This window comes from Podarcis bocagei (assembly GCF_964188305.1).
Source record: "Podarcis bocagei genome assembly, chromosome: 16".
NCBI classification, from domain to species: domain Eukaryota; kingdom Metazoa; phylum Chordata; class Lepidosauria; order Squamata; family Lacertidae; genus Podarcis; species Podarcis bocagei.
The window spans coordinates 41,633,841-41,655,589 of NC_138142.1; the positions used below are offsets into that span (position 1 = coordinate 41,633,841).

At 49.4% G+C, this 21,749-nt stretch overlaps 1 protein-coding gene across 2 annotated transcripts in view; it reads left to right on the plus strand.

The window, feature by feature from the left end:
- CGN (cingulin) overlaps positions 1 to 21,749 on the plus strand; it is a 79,224-nt gene that overhangs the window by 31,664 nt on the left and 25,811 nt on the right. For both annotated transcript variants that reach the window (XM_081173465.1, XM_081173464.1), the window contains exons 5-13: positions 3,292 to 3,390; positions 5,839 to 5,990; positions 8,537 to 8,678; positions 9,959 to 10,171; positions 12,616 to 12,764; positions 16,099 to 16,240; positions 17,125 to 17,337; positions 18,191 to 18,397; positions 20,288 to 20,545. In XM_081173465.1, coding sequence (XP_081029591.1) covers positions 3,292 to 3,390; positions 5,839 to 5,990; positions 8,537 to 8,678; positions 9,959 to 10,171; positions 12,616 to 12,764; positions 16,099 to 16,240; positions 17,125 to 17,337; positions 18,191 to 18,397; positions 20,288 to 20,545 — 1,575 coding nt within the window. The remainder of the gene's footprint in view (positions 1 to 3,291; positions 3,391 to 5,838; positions 5,991 to 8,536; positions 8,679 to 9,958; positions 10,172 to 12,615; positions 12,765 to 16,098; positions 16,241 to 17,124; positions 17,338 to 18,190; positions 18,398 to 20,287; positions 20,546 to 21,749) is intronic.

Sequence of the window (21,749 nt, forward strand, 5' to 3'; positions counted from 1 at the left end):
ACAGGACCGAGGCCATTTAGGGCTTTAAAGGTCAGCACCAACACTTTTGAATTCTGCTGGGAAACATACTGGGAGCCAATGTAGGTCTTTCAAGACCGGTGTTATGTGGTCTCGGTGGCCGCCCCCAGTCACCAGTCTAGCTGCCGCATTCTGGATTAGTTGCAGTTTCCGGATCACCTTCAAAGGTAGCCCCACACAGAGCGCATTGCAGTAGTCCAAACGGGAGATAACTAAAGCATGCGCCACTCTGGGCAGACAGTCTGCGGGCAGGAAGGGTCTCATGGTGCAAACCACGAGCTCAGTGCAAGAGTCCCCACTCTGTTATACAAAACCTCTCAGATCTGATCCCTGGTATCCCCAGCTAGACTGGGAATCTCCCCGCTGCCTGAAACCCTGCTGCCAGCCAGTGTTGGCAATGCTGAGCTAGACAGGCCCAGTGGCTTGTATTAAGTTAGCTTCCTCCCCTCTTTAAACCAGCCTTTTCTTTGGAATTATGAGGGCTGGAGCCCTACTTTCTTTTGAGAGGCAGGACTCGAACTCAGGACCCCAGTCCCCCCAGCCTCAATAAGACTTCATATTGTGGGTTGTCTAGAGTTGTACCCAGTGCTTTTTTTCTGTGGGGACCCAGGGGTACACATACCCCTAAACAAATCTAAGTTTGGCCTCATTGAGGGGCAGTATTTTAATATGAGTAGGAAAATGAGAGGACCCCTAAACATTTCTTTTAGGGGGAAAAAAGCACTGGTTGTACCAGGCCTGGAACGACAATTGCTGTCTTTACTGGGAAGGTGATTATTATTATTTTTGAATGTATTTTCTCCACAAAGAAAGTGGATTTTCCTGCTGATATGGGGGGCAGCTTTTTCCCATTGCCCTATCCAACCAAAACTAGTCTCTCTTCTCCCCACTTTCCACATGAGACCCCCGAAACGTGGAAAAGGGACAGATTAACTCCCGCCTGCCAGTCCTCTACTCTGTGGGGCAAAGTGGATTTTCTTTTTACAGCGAATATTTTGCAGAGGAAAAACAATCCCTGTGTCAGCAAGAGTTTGGATGAAACCATTTCAAAGCCCAGAAGCTTTGATCTCTGCTTAGCTTCAGATAGTGATGAATTCCTGCTGTGCATCTTCCGGGGGTGGGGTGGGGCGGTGGCTGTTAGCACTTTTTCAAACATGAACCCAAACATCTTTCTTTTTGCAAACTTCAGTTCTTTTTTTAAAGAGCTCTCCCGGCAAATCTTGCTCTCTCTCTCCTGCCCTCCCTCCAGCCCTCGTTTCTTGACAGGGATCTCTTTCTCTCTCTATTGAAACTGACACCTCATGAGGACCGGCTGCTTGAGGGCGGAGGGAGGCCGCAAACAGATGACTCTCTGGTTGAAGGGATGTGGAAAGGGCCTCGGGTGCAAGAAGGCTGCTTGCCCAAGCTTTACATTTCAGAGTGGGGTGGGGGGTCATGCTGCTGCCTCGTTCTCAGTCCCAGGGGGGCTGGGGCAGACGATACGATATCTTTATTGTCATTGTCCCATACAGAACAGCGAAATTGAAAAATCTACATAAGACATTCTAAAACCCCTAAAAACTCCGAAACCCCATCTTAAAATACAATATACTATAGAGACTTCTTATTTTGTTGTTTAGTCGTTTAGTCTTGTCCGACTCTTCCTGACCCCCTGGACCAGAGCACGCCAGGCACTCCTGTCTTCCACTGCCTCCCGCAGTTTGGTCAAACTCATGCTGGTAGCTTCGAGAACACTGTCCCACCATCTCGTCCTCTGTCGTCCCCTTCTCCTTGTGCCCTCCATCTTTCCCAACATCAAGGTCTTTTCCAGGGAGTCTTCTCTTCTCATGAGGTGGCCAAAGTATTAGAATCTCAGCTTCAGGATCTGTCCTTCCAGTGAGCACTCAGGGCTGATTTCCTTCAGAATGGAGAGGTTTGATCTTCTTGCAGTCCTTGTTGTTGTTGTTTAGTCGTTTAGTCGTGTCCGACTCTTCGTGACCCCATGGACCAGAGCACGCCAGGCACTTCTGTCCTCCACTGCCTCCCGCAGTTTGATCAAACTCATGCTGGTAGCTTCAAGAACACCATCCAACCATCTCATTCTCTGTCGTCCCCTTCTCCTTGTGCCCTCCATCTTTCCCAACATCAGGGTCTTTTCCAGGGAGTCTTCTCTTCTCATGAGGTGGCCAAAGTATTGGAGCCTCAGCTTCACGATCTGTCCTTCCAGTGAGCGCTCAGGGCTGATTTCCTTCAGAATGGAGAGGTTTGATCTTCTTGCAGTCCATGGGACTCTCAAGAGTCTCCTCCAGCACCAGAATTCAAAAGCATCCATTCTTCGGCGATCAACCTTCTTTATGGTCCAGCTCTCACTTCCATACATCACTACTGGGAAAACCATGGCTTTTACTATACGGACCTTTGTTGGCAAGGTGATGTCCTTATACCGCGTTTAAAACCAGAATTGCATCTGAGTAGAAACTGTTTCTCAGGTAGCTAGTCCTGGTCTTTATAACCCTGGACCTTCTTCCAGAAGGCAAAGGTGAAAGAGATCATTTCCGGGGTGTGCACTATCCTGCACTATCTCTGCAGCTTTCTTATGGCACCTGGAAGCATAGATTTGATCCAAGGTGGGAAGAGTGCACCCAATTATTCTCTCCGCAGTCTTTACAACCCTGGACAGCATTGTTTTCCCCCTGACCGTGCAGCTCCAAAACCACACACGGAGACCATAAGTTAATACAACTCTCCACAGTACAATGGTAAAATGCCATAAACAGGTCCTTTGAGAGATTGTTTTTCTGGAGGATTCTCAGAAAATATAACCTCTGCTGTGCTCTCTTCTTCAGGTCTTTGCTGTTTTCTCCCCAGGTTAGGTCATCTCTCAACTCCATTCCCAGAAATCGAAACACCGAGACCTGTTCCACGCACTTCCCTTCAATAATAAGTGGTTGAATGTTCAATTTACATTTCCTAAAGTCCACAATAATCGCTTTTGTTTTCTTTAAGTTAAGGAGTAGGTTGTTTTTCCCGCACCACTCCCGCAACTGCTCAACTTCCTCCCTAAAGGCCGCCTCCCCATCTCCAGCCGTGATTAAACCAACCACCGTTGTATCATCTGCAAACTTAATGATCTTATTACTGGGGTATTTGGGGGCACAGTCAGCTGTATAGAGCGTAGATAAAAGTGGGCTCAACACGCACGTCCAGGTTATGGGTTTTTTGCGATGGTGGTGGTCTCCAGCGTCTCCCCATCTGATGCCCTTTGCTTCTCTCCCCCCCTTCTTTTCTGGGAAGGCTGCCCCCACGGCACAGTCGACAGCCTCTCTCCCCCCGGCGGGCGAACTGACGCAGAAGGTGGAGGAGCTGCAGCGGAAGTTGGATGAGGAAACCAAGGTGTGTTGGCACTGTTAACGGAGAAATCTGAGGGCTCTCTTGGGCAAAAAACAAGGACACCAGCCCGGAATACCAGAGCAAAACAGCAGCCAGTCGGCTTGGTCCTTATTGAAGACTGTCGCGACAGGACTCCCACCTGCCACCAGGTGGAACAAGATGAAAGCCCGAAACAAAAGAGCCCCCAAACTTTTATTAGCTGCTAATCCCCTTGTTACACCCCCCCAAACTGCATCACTCATACATCACGGTTACATCACGAAAGGGGAGGTCTGGTGGCAGGAATCTCAGCATCCTGGACCCTGCCCCATGGTTCCCCTTGCCCTCCACCAAACACCCATCAAGTGTAACAAAAGAGATATTTACATTTCCCTGTTTCCCAGCCAAGTTAATCACACCCTTTTGTCTTCATCTGGGTTTCTTATTTCTGGAATGGCTACCTGTCTGGCACTCAGGTATCAGGATGCCAGGGATGATCACTCAGGCAGAGGGGCTGCTGAGGAGCTGAGCTCACCTGTCTATAGGAATTTCTGAAGTTGTCCCTATGAGCCAGTACAGAGAGACATTGATCAGTGAATTCTTACATTTGGTATCGTGCAGCAAAGGCCCTTTGAATAGATAGGAAGAAGCTGCGATGAAGTGTTTTGTGGGGACAAATCACAAAAGTCACAAAAGTGATTGTGCTGGTTTTGGTAGTGGGCTGCGTGTGCATGACATCTGCTGGAGGGGCAACCCCCCCCCCAACCTATACATAAATTCCTGCAACAGCACCTCTTCCCCTTTTGTTGGAACAAGAGTCTCACCCGTATTGTCTTTTCCCTGAGGACATGGTCCTACTCAAAACAAACAAGAAACAGAACACATGGGGCCATTGTTCTCCTTCCTGACTTGGAGGCAGGAGGTCCCGGATTCAGTCTCCCAGAAAAAAGGAGTCTCTCCTGTTCCCTGTTTAGAATCAGCCCTCAATTCAGAAACATGAGGACCGGAGTCTTGCCCTTATCTTTAGGTAGAGAGGTGCTGTGTCTCCAGGGGCAGCGCACCTGCTTTGCATGTAGAAGGCCCCAGGTGTTGTCAGGTAGCCCTAGGAATGCCCCCTGCTTCTGCCAGCCAGTGTCGGGCAGCCCTGAGCTGCATGGGCCAAGGGGCTGGCCCAGTACAAGGTAGCTTCCTCTGTTCCCATTTAGTGCAGCCGTCTCCTTAAAACCACAAGGACTAGAAACTTAACACATACCCGTATTTTTCGCTCCATAAGGCGCACCGGACCATAAGGCGCACCTAGTTTTTAGAGGGGAAAATCCAGAGAGAGAAAATTATCCTCCCCGCCCCAAAGAGCAAAGAAGCCAAGACAGCGTCTGTCTTGGCTTCTGCCATAGCCACATGCAACCTCTCCCGGCCGGAGGGGCTGTGTGCAGCTATGGCAATACCCCCACCTCCCGCAAAAGCCCACAGGAATCGCACACCCTTTAAGGAGCGCACGGCTCCTGCGGGCTTTTCTACGAGGAGGGAGAAGGGACTGACCGGCCGCGTCAGTCCCTTCTCCCTCCTGGGGAAAAGCCCGCGGGGCTTGTGTGTGGCTCTTGGGGGCTTTTCCTGCCTGCCTCCCCCTGCATTCGCTCCATAAGACGCGCACACATTTCCCCTTACTTTTTAGGAGGGAAAAAGTGCATCATATGGAGCAAAAAATACCGTATATCTAAAATGCGGCATGTAGGTCGGTAGAGCAAATGTTTGGCATGCAGAAGATCCCAAGTTCAATCCTCAATATCCCCAGGTAGGCCTGGGAGCGTTCCCTGCCTGAAACCCTGGAGAGCTTCTGCCAGTCAGTGTAGACAGTACTGGGCAGTGGCGTAGCGTGGGTTGTCAGCACCCGGGGCAAGGCAAGTAATTTGCGCCTCCTAACTTGCCGCCGCTGCCAGCTTCTTCTTGCTGCTGCCTGGTCTGGTCTGGTGTGGTTCTCTCCCGCGCTCAGCGCTGCGCTGGGCGGCCGCTGCACTGTCCCTCCCCCAGATAGTCCCTCGCTCTCTCTCCGCACCGCACGCCTGGCACCCACCCCCTCCACAGTGGACGGCGACCCAGCGGCTCGGATCGGATTCACACAGCCAGCACTGCAGTGAGAGAGAGTGAGTGAGCCAGGTAGGGGCAGAGAGCTGCGGGTGCAAGCACGCCCCCCCCCGATGTTGCGCCCGGTGCGGCCGGCCCCCCCTGCACCCCCCACGCTACACCACTGGTACTGGGGTTAGGTACCTGGGGTCTCTGCTCCTTCCTCCCCTCCCCACTGCTCCCCAGTCGGTGGGTTTGTGCCCACCATATTTGTCACGCCTTCCCATCCAAGCTGTGGAAGCAGAGGCTTCTGGGTAATGCCGGAACATCTGGAAAAAAAACCTGTAGATGGTTGCATTCTGGGCCTATTTATTTTCTTTCTTTCACCGCGCCCCCCCCCCCCCATTGCAGCTCCGTCAGAGGTTGGAGCTGTTGCAAAACGGCCACAGGAGCGGCGCCCCCCACGACCTGGAGGTCCAGCTGGAGGAGTCGGAAGAGGAGTGCCACCGGCTGCGGGTGGCCTTTGAGAAGAAAAGCCAGGAGCTCCAGGGCAGCGTACAAGAGTAAGTGCAAATCTGGGGGGGGCTGGCTTTTGGGGGGAACCCTCGCCCCGAGTTAAGTGCAAGCCCACCCTTCCCTCCAGATCTCAAGACCCCCAGGTTGCACCTGAATCCTGCCCTCCTTCAGGTGGGGGCTCTTGTCACCTGAAGGTCTCAACGCGACTTACGGCAAAAAAGAATATACCATACCTTTGGGGGGGGGGAGAGGGAAGCAGGGCTGCTATACAGAGGTACAAATTTGCATGTGTTGCCCCTCCCACTTTTGCCTCTGGCCCCGCCCACCACCACCAGGTGGCGCCCAGGAGGAAAGGGTAGAAAGTACATCACATAGCACCTGGGTGAAAGAGGGATGGATTTGAGCTCCAGCCACAGCATCCAGATTTGCCGTTTCTGGATCCAGAGGGCTGGGGGAGGGGGAGCAGAGTTGGCTCCGGCCGAATCGCAGCTCTTGCCACTGTCGCCGCCATGCAGCCTCGCTGTTCTGGGCCCGGGGGTAACCCGAGCAACGCGGTCCAGGTCCCGTCCCGAATCCAAGGCTTCCGCGAGGAGTCAGTCCGACAGGGCCAAGGCAGGAAACCAGGCAAGGTCAGGTACAGGATCACAGACAGGGACTGGCAAACAGCAACGTTGCTCCCGCAACCTGGGGCAGGGTCCAGCAGCCTTTTATCTCTGTCGGGGTAACGGCCGGTCCTGATGCCTCGGTGACTCACCTCCCTGTCTCGCCTGAAGGCAAGCACTCCTCCTGCAAGTACTCAGGTCTCTCCTTCTCTCAGACCTCAGTCTCTGCAGCTCAGGAGACGTCGGTGGGTTACTAGACCCAGAGGCCACCTCAGCCTCCCCTGACCCAACCGGTAGTGGAGCAGCTGTAAGCGATGGCCCAGCTGGAGGCAACAAGGTCATCCCCGCATCTGGAGCCAGGGCAGGATCAGGCCCCTGACTCGGCCCAGCTGGTGCTTGTTGCAGGGGAACCTGTGCAGACTGGGACTCTTCAGAATCAGGCCCCAGACTTGGGTCAGACGCCGCGAGAGGCAAAGGATCCGGTGCAGACTGAGACTCCTCTGGCTCCGAGTCCCAGGCCATCGCACTCGCCTGTGTCACTTGCGGTCTCGGTGACACTTGTATTGCAGGCTCACGGGGCGAATAAACTTTGTAGGCAAGGACACAGCAGAAGGACTTTGATTTAATCCTCTACTCCAGTGGTCCCCAACCCTACAAGAAGCATTATTCAGACTAGCGGCTTGCACGTCCCACTAAGGAAGATGAACAATAACAACAACAACAACACAATCAAGTTCAAAAATAGCAATGAGTTGCGATCCGATGAAAACTGTTTGGCGTAATTGATTCGACAAAATTGAACTTGATCAAGTCATGCCGGCTTTTCAAAGTCTGATAGTTACCCACGTACCTATGGGACTGCGTCTCCTGGTGTGTCCCGCGGAGGACCTTACGGTCTTCAAACAAAAACATCTTGGAGGTCCTGGGCCACAGGGAGGTTAGGCTGGCCTCAACCAGGGCTTTTTTGGTTGTGGCCCCGACTTGGTGGAACGCTCTGTCACAAGAGACTAGGGCCCTGCGGGACTTGACATCTTTCCGCAGGGCCTGCAAGACGGAGTTGTTCCACCAGGCTTTGGGCCAAGGCACAGCCTGACCCCCTCCTTCTGTAATCCTCATAGCACTCTAGCCCAATGGTTGCCATCAATTTGATTCTGAATTGATTTTAGAAAGAATTGATTTTAGAATGCTGTGTTACTTTTATTGTTGTTAGCTGCTCTGAGCCTGGCTTCGGCTGGGGAGGGCGGGATATAAATAAATTATTATTATTATTATTATTATTATTATTATTATTATTATTATTATTGCAATGCGCTCTATGTGGGGCTACCTTTGAAGGTGACCCGGAAACTACAATTAATCCGGAATGCGGCAGCTAGACTGGTGGCTGGGGGTGGCCGCCGAGACCACATAACACCGGTCTTGAAAAACCTACATTGGCTCCTAGTACGTTTCCGAGCACAATTCAAATTGCTGGTGTTGACCTTTAAAGCCCTAAACGGCCTCGGCCCAGTATACCTGAAGGAGCGTCTCCACCCCCATCATTCTGCCCGGACGCTGAGGTCCAGCTCCGAGGGCCTTCTGGCGGTTCCCTCATTGTGAGAAGCAAAGCTACAGGGAACCAGGCAGAGGGCCTTCTCGGTAGTGGCGCCCGCCCTGTGGAACGCCCTCCCATCAGATGTCAAAGCGATGAATAACTACCTGACATTTAGAAGACATCTTAAGGCAGCCCTGTTCAGGGAAGCTTTTAATCTGTGATATTTTACTGTATTTTTTGTTTCTATGGAAGCCGCCCAGAGTGGCTGGGGAAACCCAGCCAGATGGGCGGGGTACAAATAATAAATTATTATTATTATTATTATTATTATTATTATTATTATTATTATTATTATTATTATTATTATTATTATTATTACTGACGCCTCTAGCCCTACCCGGCACAGTTAAGATGAACTCCCACCCAACCTTCTCTTTTCTGCTTCCTGACTCTTAAGGCTGAAGGACATGAAAACAATCAAGGAAGAGACAGAAGCCAAGTTGGCCGACTTGGAAGACCAGTTGATGGAGATGCAAGAGGAGCTGGACCGGTTCCGGGAGCCGATGGGAGATTCTCCAGACAGGGATGCTTTGCTGAAAGTAAGTGGCTCCCTGGAGCCTCTGGGTACCTCTGCAACATGCCAGTGCAATAGAATCACAGAGCTGTAGGTGTGTAAGGGACCCTGGGGCTGATCTAGTCTGACCCCTTGCAATGCAGCAATCACAGCTCAATCATTCCTGACAGGTGCCCCTCCTCCCATTTTAGATTTAAAACTTCCAGCATAGGAGAGTTCACTGCGTTCTGAGAGAGTCCATTCCACGATCGAACAGCTCTTCCTGCATGACGACAGCCTTACATTTCTATGTCTATAGGAAGACAAGCAAAACCACTTTTGTGGTTAAGAGTGTTGGACAAGGGCCAGGTGTGGGGGATCTTTGGCCCTCCAGATGTTGCAGCGGCTGATGGGAGTTGTAGTTGGTCAGCATCTGGGGGGCAAAAGGTTCCCCCAGGCCTGGGAGACCCGAGCTCAAATCTCTACTCAGCCATGAAGCTCGCTTAGGCGTGATCTTGGACCAATCGTCGTATTTTGCCCTAACCTATTTCACAGTGTTGTTTGTGAGGATGAAATGGGATGTGGTTTGGGGAGATTCCTGAGGGCCAGACAGATAATCTGTGCCTGAAGTTGCTCACCCCTGTTCTAAGAAAAACTCCAAGTAGGCGCAGGCTTTGTTTTGCAAATTATTTATTTGCTTATTTAGAGCATTTGTACCCTTGCTCTTCATGGGACGCGGGTGGCGCTGTGGGTTAAACCACAGAGCCTAGGACTTGCTGAAGGTCGGCAGTTCGAATCCCCACGATGGGGTGAGCTCCCGTTGCTCGATCCCTGCTCCTGCCAACCTAGCAGTTTGAAAGCTCATCAAAGTGCAAGTAGATAAATAGGTCCCGCTCCGGCAGGAAGGTAAAGGGCGTTTCCATGCGCTGCTCTGGTTCGCCAGAAGTGGCTTCGTCATGCTGGCCACATGACCCGGAAGCTGTACGCCGGCTCCCTCGGCCAGTAAAGCGAGATGAGCGCCGCAACCCCAGAGTCGGCCATGACTGGACCTAATGGCCAGGGGTCCCTTTACCTTCACCCTTGCTCTTCATCCAAAATGGCTAGCAGAGTGGCTTATGTTTGACAGTCCCTTATAATCAAACTTATAATCTTAAAAACAACAACCACTCAACAACCACAACACGCAAGGCAAAAGGGACACGGAGGGAAGAGGAAAAAGTCAAGCTCTAACTGCTGGCCCAATTCAGTGCCAGAAGGTGTCTGATGGAGCCGGCCTGGCAAGGCTGAGCCGATGGGGTGAGCGCCAGTTCTGCCCTCTTTCCCCAGGAGCTGCTGGAGACCAGAGAGGAGCTGGAGGAGGTTCTGAGGGCCCGGCAGAAGCTGGAGGACCACCTGCGCCAGCGGGAGAGGGAGCTGACAGCCCTGAAGGGGGCCCTGAAGGAGGAGGTTGCCAGTCATGACCGGGAGCTGGACCGGGTGCGGCAGGAGTACCAGCACGACATGGAGCAGCTCCGGCGTAACATGGAGGACGTGTCGCAGGTGAGCCTGTTGGGTTTGACCATCTCCAGTTGCAGATGGGAGGCCCACGTAGATGGCTTTCTTTCTGCGAATGAGAACGAAGCCCCTCGCACTTAGAAACCTAGCACATCAGGGATAAGAGGCCTGTCCTCTCCCTGACAGGCTAGTTTTCTGTGTGCAGGCAGGTTACAGGCCCTCACCCACAGTCTCGGTGGCAAGACTTAGACCCTCATGTCTGCTTTTATGTGAACTCTCCACATCGTTCTGCCCAGACACTGAGGTCCAGCGCCGAGAGCCTTCTGGCGGTTCCCTCATTGCGAGAAGCAAAGCTACAGGGAACCAGGCAGAGGGCCTTCTCGGTGGTGGCACCCACCCTGTGGAATGCCCTCCCACCAGGTGTGAAGGAAATAAGCAACTATCTTCTCTTTAAAAGACATCTGAAGGCAGCCCTGTTTAGGGAAGTTTTTAATATTTAATGCTGTACTGTTTTTAACCCTTGATTGGGAGCTGCCCAGAGTGGCTGGGGAAACTCAGCCAGATGGATAGGGTATAAATGAATTATTATTATTATTATTATTATTATTATTATTATTATTATTATTATGCTGCCAGTCAGAGCCATTTGGTCAGAGTTGGAGATAAGGCAGTGTGTTAGAAAAACCTGGCATAGCGGGTCCATCCTTTATAGCCCATGGACCATTGTGCTGATCCAGGCCATCACTTAAATAGACATCTTGTCCAGGGTCCTACCATTAGGCAGAGGGAGACAACAAAACACCCTTTATGCCCAAGAATCATCGCCCTGACCCTGTTCACCACTTACAGGCATAAGACTTCATCTGGGGGCCGGCCCTGCCATTAGGCAGTGTAGGGATGTCGCCGAGTGGACAGTGGGGTCCGGAGGGAGCACACTTTCCACCAGCAGGCAGCCACGTCTGCCTGCACGCGTGACCCTGGGGTGCAGGGAAAACCCCCCCCCCTCAGACAAGCCACAAGCTGTCTAGAACATCGTCCCCTGTGTCTGACCTTTTGCGGTCTCAGCCGTCAGCAGTGTCCTGTCTGTAACCTTTTTCCTTAGAGACCTTTTGTTTCCTACGTCATACACTGTGCAAGGGGGAAATGATGCTGTGGAACAGGTGCCAAAATAGCTTTGTACCACCCCACGATCTCGGGACGGAAGATGCGTAAAGGTCACAGCACAAAATGTATCTGCCTAGCTTGCATATTTGTCTCAATAAAAGGAGGCTCCACAGGAATGGTGGTAGCTCGCTTCAGACCACCTGTGCGCAGCTCACATGATGATCAACACCTGTCTTGGGCCTTCACTTCAGGCAGAATGAGACAGCAAGCATCCTTTGTGCCCAGAATCATCTTCCTGACACCAGTCATCGCTGACAAACAGGGCCGGTCCTACCATTAGGCAGGATAGCAGCAGGCATCATACTTCCTGGTGTGGGGGACTCCCTGGTCCTGAATGGGGTAACTGTGCCCCTGAAGGACCAGGTGCGCAGCCTGGGAGTCATTTTGGACTCACAGCTGTCCATGGAGGCACAGGTCAATTCTGTGTCCAGGGCAGCTGTTTATCAGCTCCATCTGGGATGCAGGATGAGACCCCAGCTGCCCGCAGACTGTCTCGCCAGAGTGGTGCATGCTCTAGTTATCTCCCGCTTGGACTACTGCAATGCGCTCTACGTGGGGCTACCTTTGAAGGTGACCCGGAAACTGCAATTAATCCAGAATGCAGCAGCTAGACTGGTGACTGGGAGCGGCCGCCGAGACCATATAACACCGGTCTTGAAAGACCTACATTGGCTCCCAGGACGTTTCCAAGCACAATTCAAAGTGTTGGTGCTGGCCTTTAAAGCCCTAAACGGCCTCAGCCCAGTATACCTGAAGGAGTGTCTCCACCTCCATCATTCTGCCCGGACACTGAGGTCCAGTGCTGAGGGCCTTCTGGCGGTTCCCTCACTGTGAGAAGCCAAGTTACAGGGAACCAGGCAGAGGGCCTTCTCGGTGGTGGCGCCCGCCCTGTGGAACACCCTCCCATCAGATGTCAAAGAGATAAACAACTACCTGTCATTCAGAAGACATCTTAAGGCAGCCGTGTTCAGGGAAGTTTTTAATGTATGACATATTAGTGTATTTTTGGTCTTTGTGGAAGCCACCCAGAGTGGCTGGGGAAACCCAGCCAGATGGGCAGGGTACAAATAATTTTTTATTATTATTATTATTATTATTATTATTATTATTATTATTATTATTATTATTATTATTAATTATCTCCTGGGCCGGTTCCCCATCTGTTTGAGTCCGGAGCTGCGCATAGCGCACACATGCGCCGTCCAAGCTATCCTGCCACCTTCGGGCTTGCTAGACGACGCTGCCTTTTGCTGCAAGCTTCAAGTGCCAGCCTGCTTTTGCACGTGGGGAAAATCGTAGCTTTGCTTCTCCTCGTCTCTTGCCAGGATCAGGCCAGCCTGGAGTCGGAGAGGCAAAAGATCAACACCGTGGTGAGAAATCTCCAGAGGGAGTTGCAGGAGAGCGGCGAGGAGGCCGCCCACTGGAAGGAGATGTTCCAGAAGAACAAGGACGAGCTGCGAAGCACCAAGCAGGAGTGAGTTGTCCCGTCCCCGCCGTCCCTCGATTCCTCCCCAAATCTTTAAAAATTGAGCCAATTTATTTTTATGCGCAAGGCAGCGTGTGGGTCGCTGGTGTGTCCGGCGTTTTTCTCAGGGCCTCAGCCTTTTATTATTTTTTCCAAAAAAAATAATTATATTTTTCCAAATTTATAACAAATATATCCACAAACATAAAAAAGGAAACACCAAACAAACAAACAAATACACATATATCCTGACTGTAAAAAATCCACTTTTGTTATAGTTACTAAGTGACTTTCTCGAATCCCCCCTGGCTGAGTTTCCATGTAAATCATTGTAGCAGTTCACATAAACTGAGTTCACATAAAATTTACTTAATCCATTAACATCTTAATCCATTAACGTCTTTCTTTCTTTCTTTCTTTTTAACTTTTAAACATAGTATTCTACAACATCACATATTTAAATCCTAGGCCAATCTGATACTCGCAAGTAATTCTATTTAAATTATCGTAACATATTTAACTAAATAGTCCTTAAATTTCTTCCATTCCTCTTGATACTCCTCCTCCTTCTGGTCACGGACTCTTCCAGTCAGGTCGGCTAGCTCCGAAAAATCCATCATCTTCATCTGCCATTCCTCCACTGTTGGGACTTCTTGTAATTTCCAGTTTTTGGCCAGCAAGATTCTAGCTGCAGTTGTGGCATGCAAAAACAATCTAACATCTTTCTTGGGCAATTCCAAACCTATTATTCCAAGAAGAAAGGCCTCTGGTTTCTTAGTAAATGTATTTTTCAACAATTTTTTCAGTTCATTATAAATCTTTTCCCAGAAGTCTTTCTCCTTGGGACAAGTCCCCCACATATAGTGCCTCAGCCTTTTAGGTTTCTGTAGCGAGGGGCAGCCTAGACGGCGCTTTCCACATTTTTTTGGGGGGGGGGTCTCACTGCCCCCTTGGTTTCATAAACTCATCCGCCCCTGCCCTATCACATAAAAAAGGATTCTTCTGAATAGGGCTTTCCGTGACCCACTAAGGAAGACAGTAACACAGTAACATTCAAAAGAGTTTTTAAAAAAGTATTTTGATACGGCAGTAAATTTATGTAAAAAGAATTAAGGAATAAATGGGAAGTCGGGTATGAAAGATAATGGGATTTTTTTACTTTTATTGTAACATGAAATTGTAACCACAAATTTTTGTCATAATTTTTATCTTAATAACAGATTGTGTAAATTTCATTTTATTTCCTTTTCCCTCCTCTCTTAAGTTGTATGCCCTTTTCAGTATTGTTCCTTTTTTTTTTTGTATGTAATAAGCATGGAAATTAAATTAAATTAAATTAAATTTTTTTAAAAAAACATTCAAAAGAATTAATGGGATACAAAATCCAATTAAACGATTTAGTTTAATTCAACCAAACAGGTGAACTTGATCCAGAGGCCCCTGTTTTTCAAAGTCACCCCCCCTGCTTCCTCCGCCTAGGTCAGTGGTTCTCAAACTTTTTCCTCTGGACCACACTTCCAGAACAAAAATTTGCTGGTGCCAAACTGATGTGGTTGTGGTTGTTTTTAATCGATAAGAAACACGTTGGAAAACAAAAGCTAAAACTCCTTGCAGTGCTTGATTTCTGACATAGAATACAGTGACTTTATAGTATGCTCATGGGGCATGCAGAAAGTATAAACAGCACAGCTACATAAAAGCACGAAATATAATTCCCGAAATATAAACGAGCCTCTGACTTATGTACCTGAAGTATGTATGCAAGTTCAGTGAGAGGTGTGAGCTTGCTTTGGCCGGGCAATCTCATTTGCATGAGATCTAATTTGAGACAGAGAAACTCTCATCTCCTCCTCATCAACACAAAGAAGCCTTTGTCTTTTCTGACCTTTGGTATTTGTCAGAGCTGAAAACCCCTGTTCGAAACAATATGTCTTGAAGAACTCTGGGAGGATAGCCAATGCTTTTGAATATCTATCCATATTCTGCAAATTAAAAAAAACACCCAAATATTTTGATACTACACTACACTGAAAGGTTTAAATGTTTCCTTTGTTTTCCCCCAATTTTTTTATTGTTTTTTTAAAAAGATTAAACAAACAAACATAAATCTCAGTTGTATTCTTAGTGACATTGTTAAGAGACTTCCTTGAATCCCCCTAGTTGAATTTCAGTGTATATCATTTTAACAGTTTTCCAAAACCAATTTTCTCATAAAATTAACTTAATCACTTAACATCTTTCTTTCTTTCTGTTTTAGCTTTAAACATATTAATTCCTAACATTACATACTTAAATCCTAAGCCTATCTGATAATTACAAGCTTTTCCAATTAAATTATCTTAACATATTTAACTAAATAATTTTTGAATTTCATCCATTCCTCCTGGTACTCCTCCTACTTCTGGTCGCGGACTCTTCCAATCAGGTCAGCTAGCTCCGAAAAGTCCATCATCTTCATCTGCCATTCTTCCACTGTTGGAACTTCTTGTGTTTTCCAATTCTTAGCTAACAAAATTCTTGCTGCAGTTGTGGCATACAAAAACAGTCTCACATCTTTCTTGGGCAATTCGAAACCTGTTATTCCAAGAAGAAAGGCCTCTGGTTTCTTAATAAATGTACCGTATTTTTCGCTCTATAACACGCACCCGACCATAACACGCACATAGTTTTTAGAGGAGGAAAATCCGTAGGCATGCCACCCATAGGCATTTCCTCCATAACACGCACAGACATTTCCCCTTACTTTCTAGGAGGAAAAAAGTGAGTGTTATGGTGCAAAAAATACGGTATATGTCAACATTTTTTTCAATTCATTATAAATCTTCTCCCAGAAGTCTTTCACCTTGGGACAGGTCCACCACATATGAGAAAAGGTACCTTCTTTTTCTTTACATTTCCAGCATAGATTATCACTGTGAAATTTACAGGGGTAAAGTAGGTTTAAATGTTTGCCCTTGATTGCCCTTGACTCTTCCTGCCACACTTGCCCCGTCATCTCCTGCCACGCCAGTGTGGCACACCGCCCGCTCTGAGAACCACTGTCCTAGGTGATCTCACTGCCCCCCATAGGAACATCTGTCCTAGCAGCTTTTAGATCAGCCTTTCTCAACCTGTGGGTCCGGAAGGTGTTGTTGGACTACAACTCCCATCACCCCTAGCTAGCAAGGCCAGAGCTCAGGGATGATGGGAATTGTAGTCCAACAACATCTGGGGACCCGCAGGCTGAGAACCGCCGTTTTAGATGTTTCACTTATTTGCCTTTAGTGGAAGGGCGGGTGCGAATTTAGCAAATCGCAATTAAATGCCTCCTTTTTCTGGCTCTCCTTCCTTCGACAACCTCCAGGCTGTTGCAGGTGAAGGTGGAACGCGAGGACTTTGAGGAGGAGCTGAAGGAGCTGAGGGAGCGTTTTGCGGCCGTGCGCCAGGAAGCGGATCAGGCCCGGAACGGCGCTGGCGATTCTGGAGAGGCCAGCGCCCTCAGAAAGGTGCGCTCGGTTCACGGGGGCTCCTAGGGGAGACTCTGGCTTGCAGCAGTGCGGGTGGGCTTATGGGGAATGTTCAAAGGTTCTGTGGGCGGGGCCAGGGGGCAGACAGGAGGCGGGGCTAATCACAGAAGCTTTTTGTTTCACTCTAGTGCTGTAGTCTAAACCACAGAGCCTAGGGCTTGCCGATCAGAAGGTCGGCGGTTCGAATCCCCGCGACGGGGTGAGCTCCCGTTGCTCGGTCCCTGCTCCTGCCAACCTAGCAGTTCGAAAGCACATCAAAGTGCAAGTAGATAAATAGGTACCACTCCGGAGGGAGGGTAAGCGGCCTTTCTGGTTGGCCAGAAGCGGCTTAGTCCTGCTGGCCACATGACCTGGAAGCTGTACGCCGGCTCCCTCGGCCGGTAAAGCGAGATGAGCACCACAACCCCAGAGTCGTCCGTGACTAGACCTAATGGTCAGGGGTCCCTTTACCTTTACCTATTACAGTGGTGCCTCTGGTTACGTACTTAATTCGTTCCGGAGGTCCGTTCTTAACCTGAAACAGTTCTTAACCTGAGGCACCACTTTAGCTAATGGGGCCTCCTGTTGCTGCTGCACCGCCAAAGCACGATTTCTGTTCTCATCCTGAAGCAAAGTTCTTAACCCAAGGTACTATTTCTGGGTTAGGTGAGTCTGTAACCTGAAGCGTCTGTAACCTGAAGCGTCTGTAACCTGAGGTACCACTGTATTTATTAATTTAATGGTCATAGCGATCTCTTGTAGCTCGAGAACTCTTTTCTTCCACGATGGATGCTTGCTAGGCTATGTGGATTTATTTGTGTGTGTGTGTGTGTGTGTGTGTGCGCACGGCTTTCTAATTCTCTCCTTTTCCCCCATCCTGGCAGGAGCTGCGTGAGGTCCGAGATCAGCTGAGAGACTTGACATTGTCCAAGCAAGCCCAGGACGACCTCCTCCGCCAGCGGGAGAGGGAGCTGCTGGCCCTGAAAGAGGCTTTGGAGGACGAAGTGGGCGGCCACGACCAGGAAATGGCTGAGCTGAAGCAGCAGTTCCAGCAGAACGTCCAGCAGCTACAGAAGGATTATGAAGAGGCCTTCAAGGCAAGGATCCCTGGTGTTTTTATGCCGGGGTGTGTGTGTGTGTGTGTGTGTGTGTGTGTGTGTGTGTGTGTGTGTGTGTCTTTGCAATCAGCTCCCTGCCCAGAATTCCCATGGTGATGTCAGGTTGATTGACACGCGGCTGATCCCACCCCCCTGTTGAAGTTTGGCCCTTGGGCATAAGGTGGCGCATCCATCTGGGCCCAGCTCCCCCCACCCGTCACATAAGAACACCCCTAAAGAAGTCAGATTATCCTCCACCAGGGCCAGAGCCTTCTCAGTGGTGGCTCCGACCTGGTGGAATGCTCTGTCCCATGAGACCAGGGCCCTGCAGGATTTAACCTCCTGCCACAGGGCCTGTAAGACAGGATTATTGTGATGGAAATGGTTTACTGAATATTTACAGATAAATTGCAAACAGATAAAATCATTAGCAGGATTATTGTGATGGAAATGGTTTACTGAATATTTACAGATAAATTGCAAACAGATAAAATCATTAGCAGGATTATTGTGATGGAAATGGTTTACTGAATATTTACAGATAAATTGCAAACAGATAAAAACATTAGCAGGATTATTGTGATAACCTGCAGTTTTATAAGAGTATCTATTTACAGTAGATAATTAAATGAGTAAATTAAATGAGTACGGATATGCAGAAGATAGGAAAAAATCAATTTAAGGAACCGCAGAAAGAGCGGGAAGGAGGTCAAATTTTGAAACATTGAACGGATTGTAAAATTAATGAAATGTATAAATTTGAAAAGTACAAATAAAAAACTTAAACGCCTAACTCTTTAAAAAAATTTAATATTAACCTATTTGTCTCTTTCCTCCGTCCCACCACCACCAGGTAAAGTCCTCCTTGGAAGGTGAGAAGGAGGCGACTGAGCAGATGAAGAAGGCCGTGGAGTCCACCTTGAGGGAGACTCAGGAGGAGAACGACGACCTTCGACGGAAAATCCTTGGCCTGGAGACTCAGATCAAGGAGTACAGGCACTTTGCAGACAACTGGCAGGGGACAGAGGCCAGGCTGAAGGAGAAGATTGCCAAACTGGAGGTACCTTTCTTTCTGGGGGGTGGGGGGAGAAGATCACAAGGGAGAGTCGGGGCAGTTTCTCGCAAGCCTCTTTATTTTCCCACCGTGGCGGGGAACTGTATCCCAACCCAGGCAAAAGTTTTCCATCATTGAACCCTTGGTGGCCAGTTTGCTTATCCCCGGTGCAGAGCCCTGCAAAGGGGGGGGGGGGCCACCAGGTGTCAAACAGATAAATAACTATAGGACCACTGCAAGACACCTGAAGGCAGCCCCGTATAGGGGGGTTCTTAATGTTTGGTGTTTTATTCTGCTTTTATATTTTGCCGAAAGCTGCCCATCTCGTCCAGCCCCCTGCAGTGCAGGAACATGCAGCTGTCGCATACGGGGTTTTATTTTTTGATTGAGTTCTGTGAACTGCCTTGGGAACCTCCGGGTATAGGGTGGTATATAAATTCAGTAAATAAAAATAATATGGGGACTGAACATGCAACCATGGCATTACCAGCACCGTGCTCTAACCCGTGGATAGGCAAACCAAGGCCCATGGGCCGGATCCAACTCAATCGCCTTGTAAATCTGGCCTGCGGACAGTCTGGGAATCAGCGTGTTTTTACAGGACTACAATGTGTGCTTTTGTTTAAAATGCATCTCTGGGTTATTTGTGGGACATAGGAATTCATTCATTTCCCCCCCAAAAAATATAGTCCGGCCCCCCACAAGGTCTGAGGGACAGTGGACCGGCCCCCTGCTGAAAAAGTTTGCTGACCTCTGCCTAACCATCTGACCTATCCAGGCTCACTATTACAGTGGTACCTTGGCTGTCAAATTTAATCCATTCCAGGAGTCTGTTTGACTCCTGGAACCGTTCGAAAATCAAGGCGCAGCTTCCGATTGGCTGCAGGAGCTCCTTGCACTCAATTGGAAGCCGTGCTGGATGTTTGGCTCCCAAAAAACATTCGCAAACTGGAACACTCGCTTCCGGGTTTGCAGTGTTGGGGGAGCCGATTTGTTCGGGAGCCAAGCCGTTCAACAACCGAGGCACCGGGCTTTCTGGACTTTGGGTTCTCAGATGTTGATGGACTACAATTCCCATCGTCCAGGATTCAGGAAAGTTGGGGTAAATTTATGGTGTATTTAAAGGATAATTATAAAACTCAGAAAACACTGGCAGGGTTGAAATAACTCCTACAATGTAAAGATAGACAAGAGGTCTAGTATTAAAATACACGATTAAAAAGAATAAGGGATAGCTGTTGAAGGGAAGGAGGGAAGTCACAAGCTTGGCAGAGTATATATGTGGTTTGACGTATTGTATAAAACTTCTCACCCCTTGCCTTTTCCTGTAAGACCTATTACAGTCGTTAAGAGTCGTCAACAGGCTCATCTCAGCTATCTGCCAATCTCCCATTCCCACCACCCTTCTGAGTAATACCCCTCCCCACCTTCTCACTATATAGAAGGATCTGGCAACTTCTGTTTCAGTGTATCTGAAGAAGTGTGCATGCACACGAAAGCTCATACCAAGAACTAACTTAGTTGGTCTTTAAGGTGCTACAGGAAGGAATTTTTTTATTTTGACTATGGCAGACCAACACGGCTACCTATCTAACTGTATAAAACTGTGTTAAGAAAATAATAAAATTTTTATGGGAGGGGGAATACAATTCCCATCGTCCATAGCCAGCAGGGGCAGCAATCCAGGATGATGGGAGTGGTAGTCCAACGACATCCGAGAACCCAAGGTTGAGAAAGCCTGCCTTAAACTGTAGGTGGACAGGGACCGATCCAAAATGCCCGCGCCGCGTCCTTAAGTAAGAGGGACTTGAAGGAGCAGCCGCAGATCTCTTGCGCTATGTACTACTGCCGTCTCCCTTTTTTGACGTTCCTGCGCTGTTGTCCCCCCGTTCCCAGTCCGACCGCAAGCAGATGGAGGAGTCTCTGGGGGACGCCACCGACCAGGAACAGGAGCTGCTTCTGGTCAAGCGGTCTCTGGAGAGCCGCCTGGAAGACGCCCAGAGGAGCCTCAACCGCCTCTCCCGGGAGCACCAAGACCTGAGCGCCTCTCTCCACGAGGAGCTGGCGCAGAAGGAGCAGCTCAAGCGCGCCAAGACCGAGCTGGAGGAGGAGAAGCGCCTGCTGGACAAGAGCATCGGGAAGCTGACGAAGGAGGTGGGTGCCCCGCCCCCCCACGCTGGCTGGCCGCTGCTAATGAACCAGCAAGCGTCTATAAAAATTATTCGTGGCATGGAGGGATTGGTTTTCTCCCTCCTAACACGAGAGCTCACGGGCATTCGGGGAAGCTGGACATTGGAAGATTTGGGGCTGGTGAAAGGAAGGACGACTTGATGCAGCTTGTAGTTGATCTGTGGAACTCCTTTCTGCAGGAGGCAATGAAGCCCACTAACCTTGCGTTTAGTCGTGTCCGCCTCTTTGTGGCCCCCTGGACCAGAGCATGCCAGGCCCTCCTGTCTTCCACTGCCTCCCGCAGTTTGGTCAAACTCATGCTGGCAGCTTCGAGAACACTGTCCCACCATCTCGTCCTCTGTCGTCCCCTTCTCCTTGTGCCCTCCATCTTTCCCAACATCAGGGTCTTTCCCAGGGAGTCTTCTCTTCTCATGAGGTGGCCAAAGTCTTGGAGCCTCAGCTTCAGGATCTGTCCTTCCCGTGAGCACTCAGGGCTGATTTCCTTCAGAATGGAGAGGTTGGATCTTCTTGCAGTCCATGGGACTCTCAAGAGTCTCCTCCAGCACCAGAATTCAAAAGCGTCAATTCTTTGGCGATCATCCTTCTTTATGGTCCACCTCTCACTTCCATCCATCACTACTGGGGAAACCAGAGCTTTTACTATACGGACCTGTGTTGGCAAGGTGATGTCTCTGCTTTTTAAGATGCTGTCTAGGTTTGCCATTGCTTTTCTCCCAAGAAGCAGGGGTCTTTTAATTTCGTGGCTGGCTTTAAAAGAGGATGAGAGACATCCATGGAGCAGGAGAGGGATATCAGTGGCTCTTGGCTCTGCCTCCACGGATGGAAGCCCATTGTGAATCCCAGTTGCTGGAATCTGCAGGAGGAAGTCTTGCTCCCACGCTCAGAGCCCTCTTGTGGGTTTCCCTTGTGGGCATTTGGTTGGCTACTGTGAGAACAGCACGCTGGACCACATGGGCCATTGGCTCTTCTTAAGTTCTGCTGACCTTTTTTTTTTATTTTTGTAGAGGACCTGCTGGAAGCTGCCTAATTCTCATTCTCAGACCATTTCCCACCTAGTTAAATGTTTTCAGCACTGGCTGGCAGCAGATCTCCAGGGTTGCAGGCAAGGGATGTTCCCATCCCTGCATGGAAGATTGTGCCAGGGCCCTTCTTTGTGCAAAGCAGATAC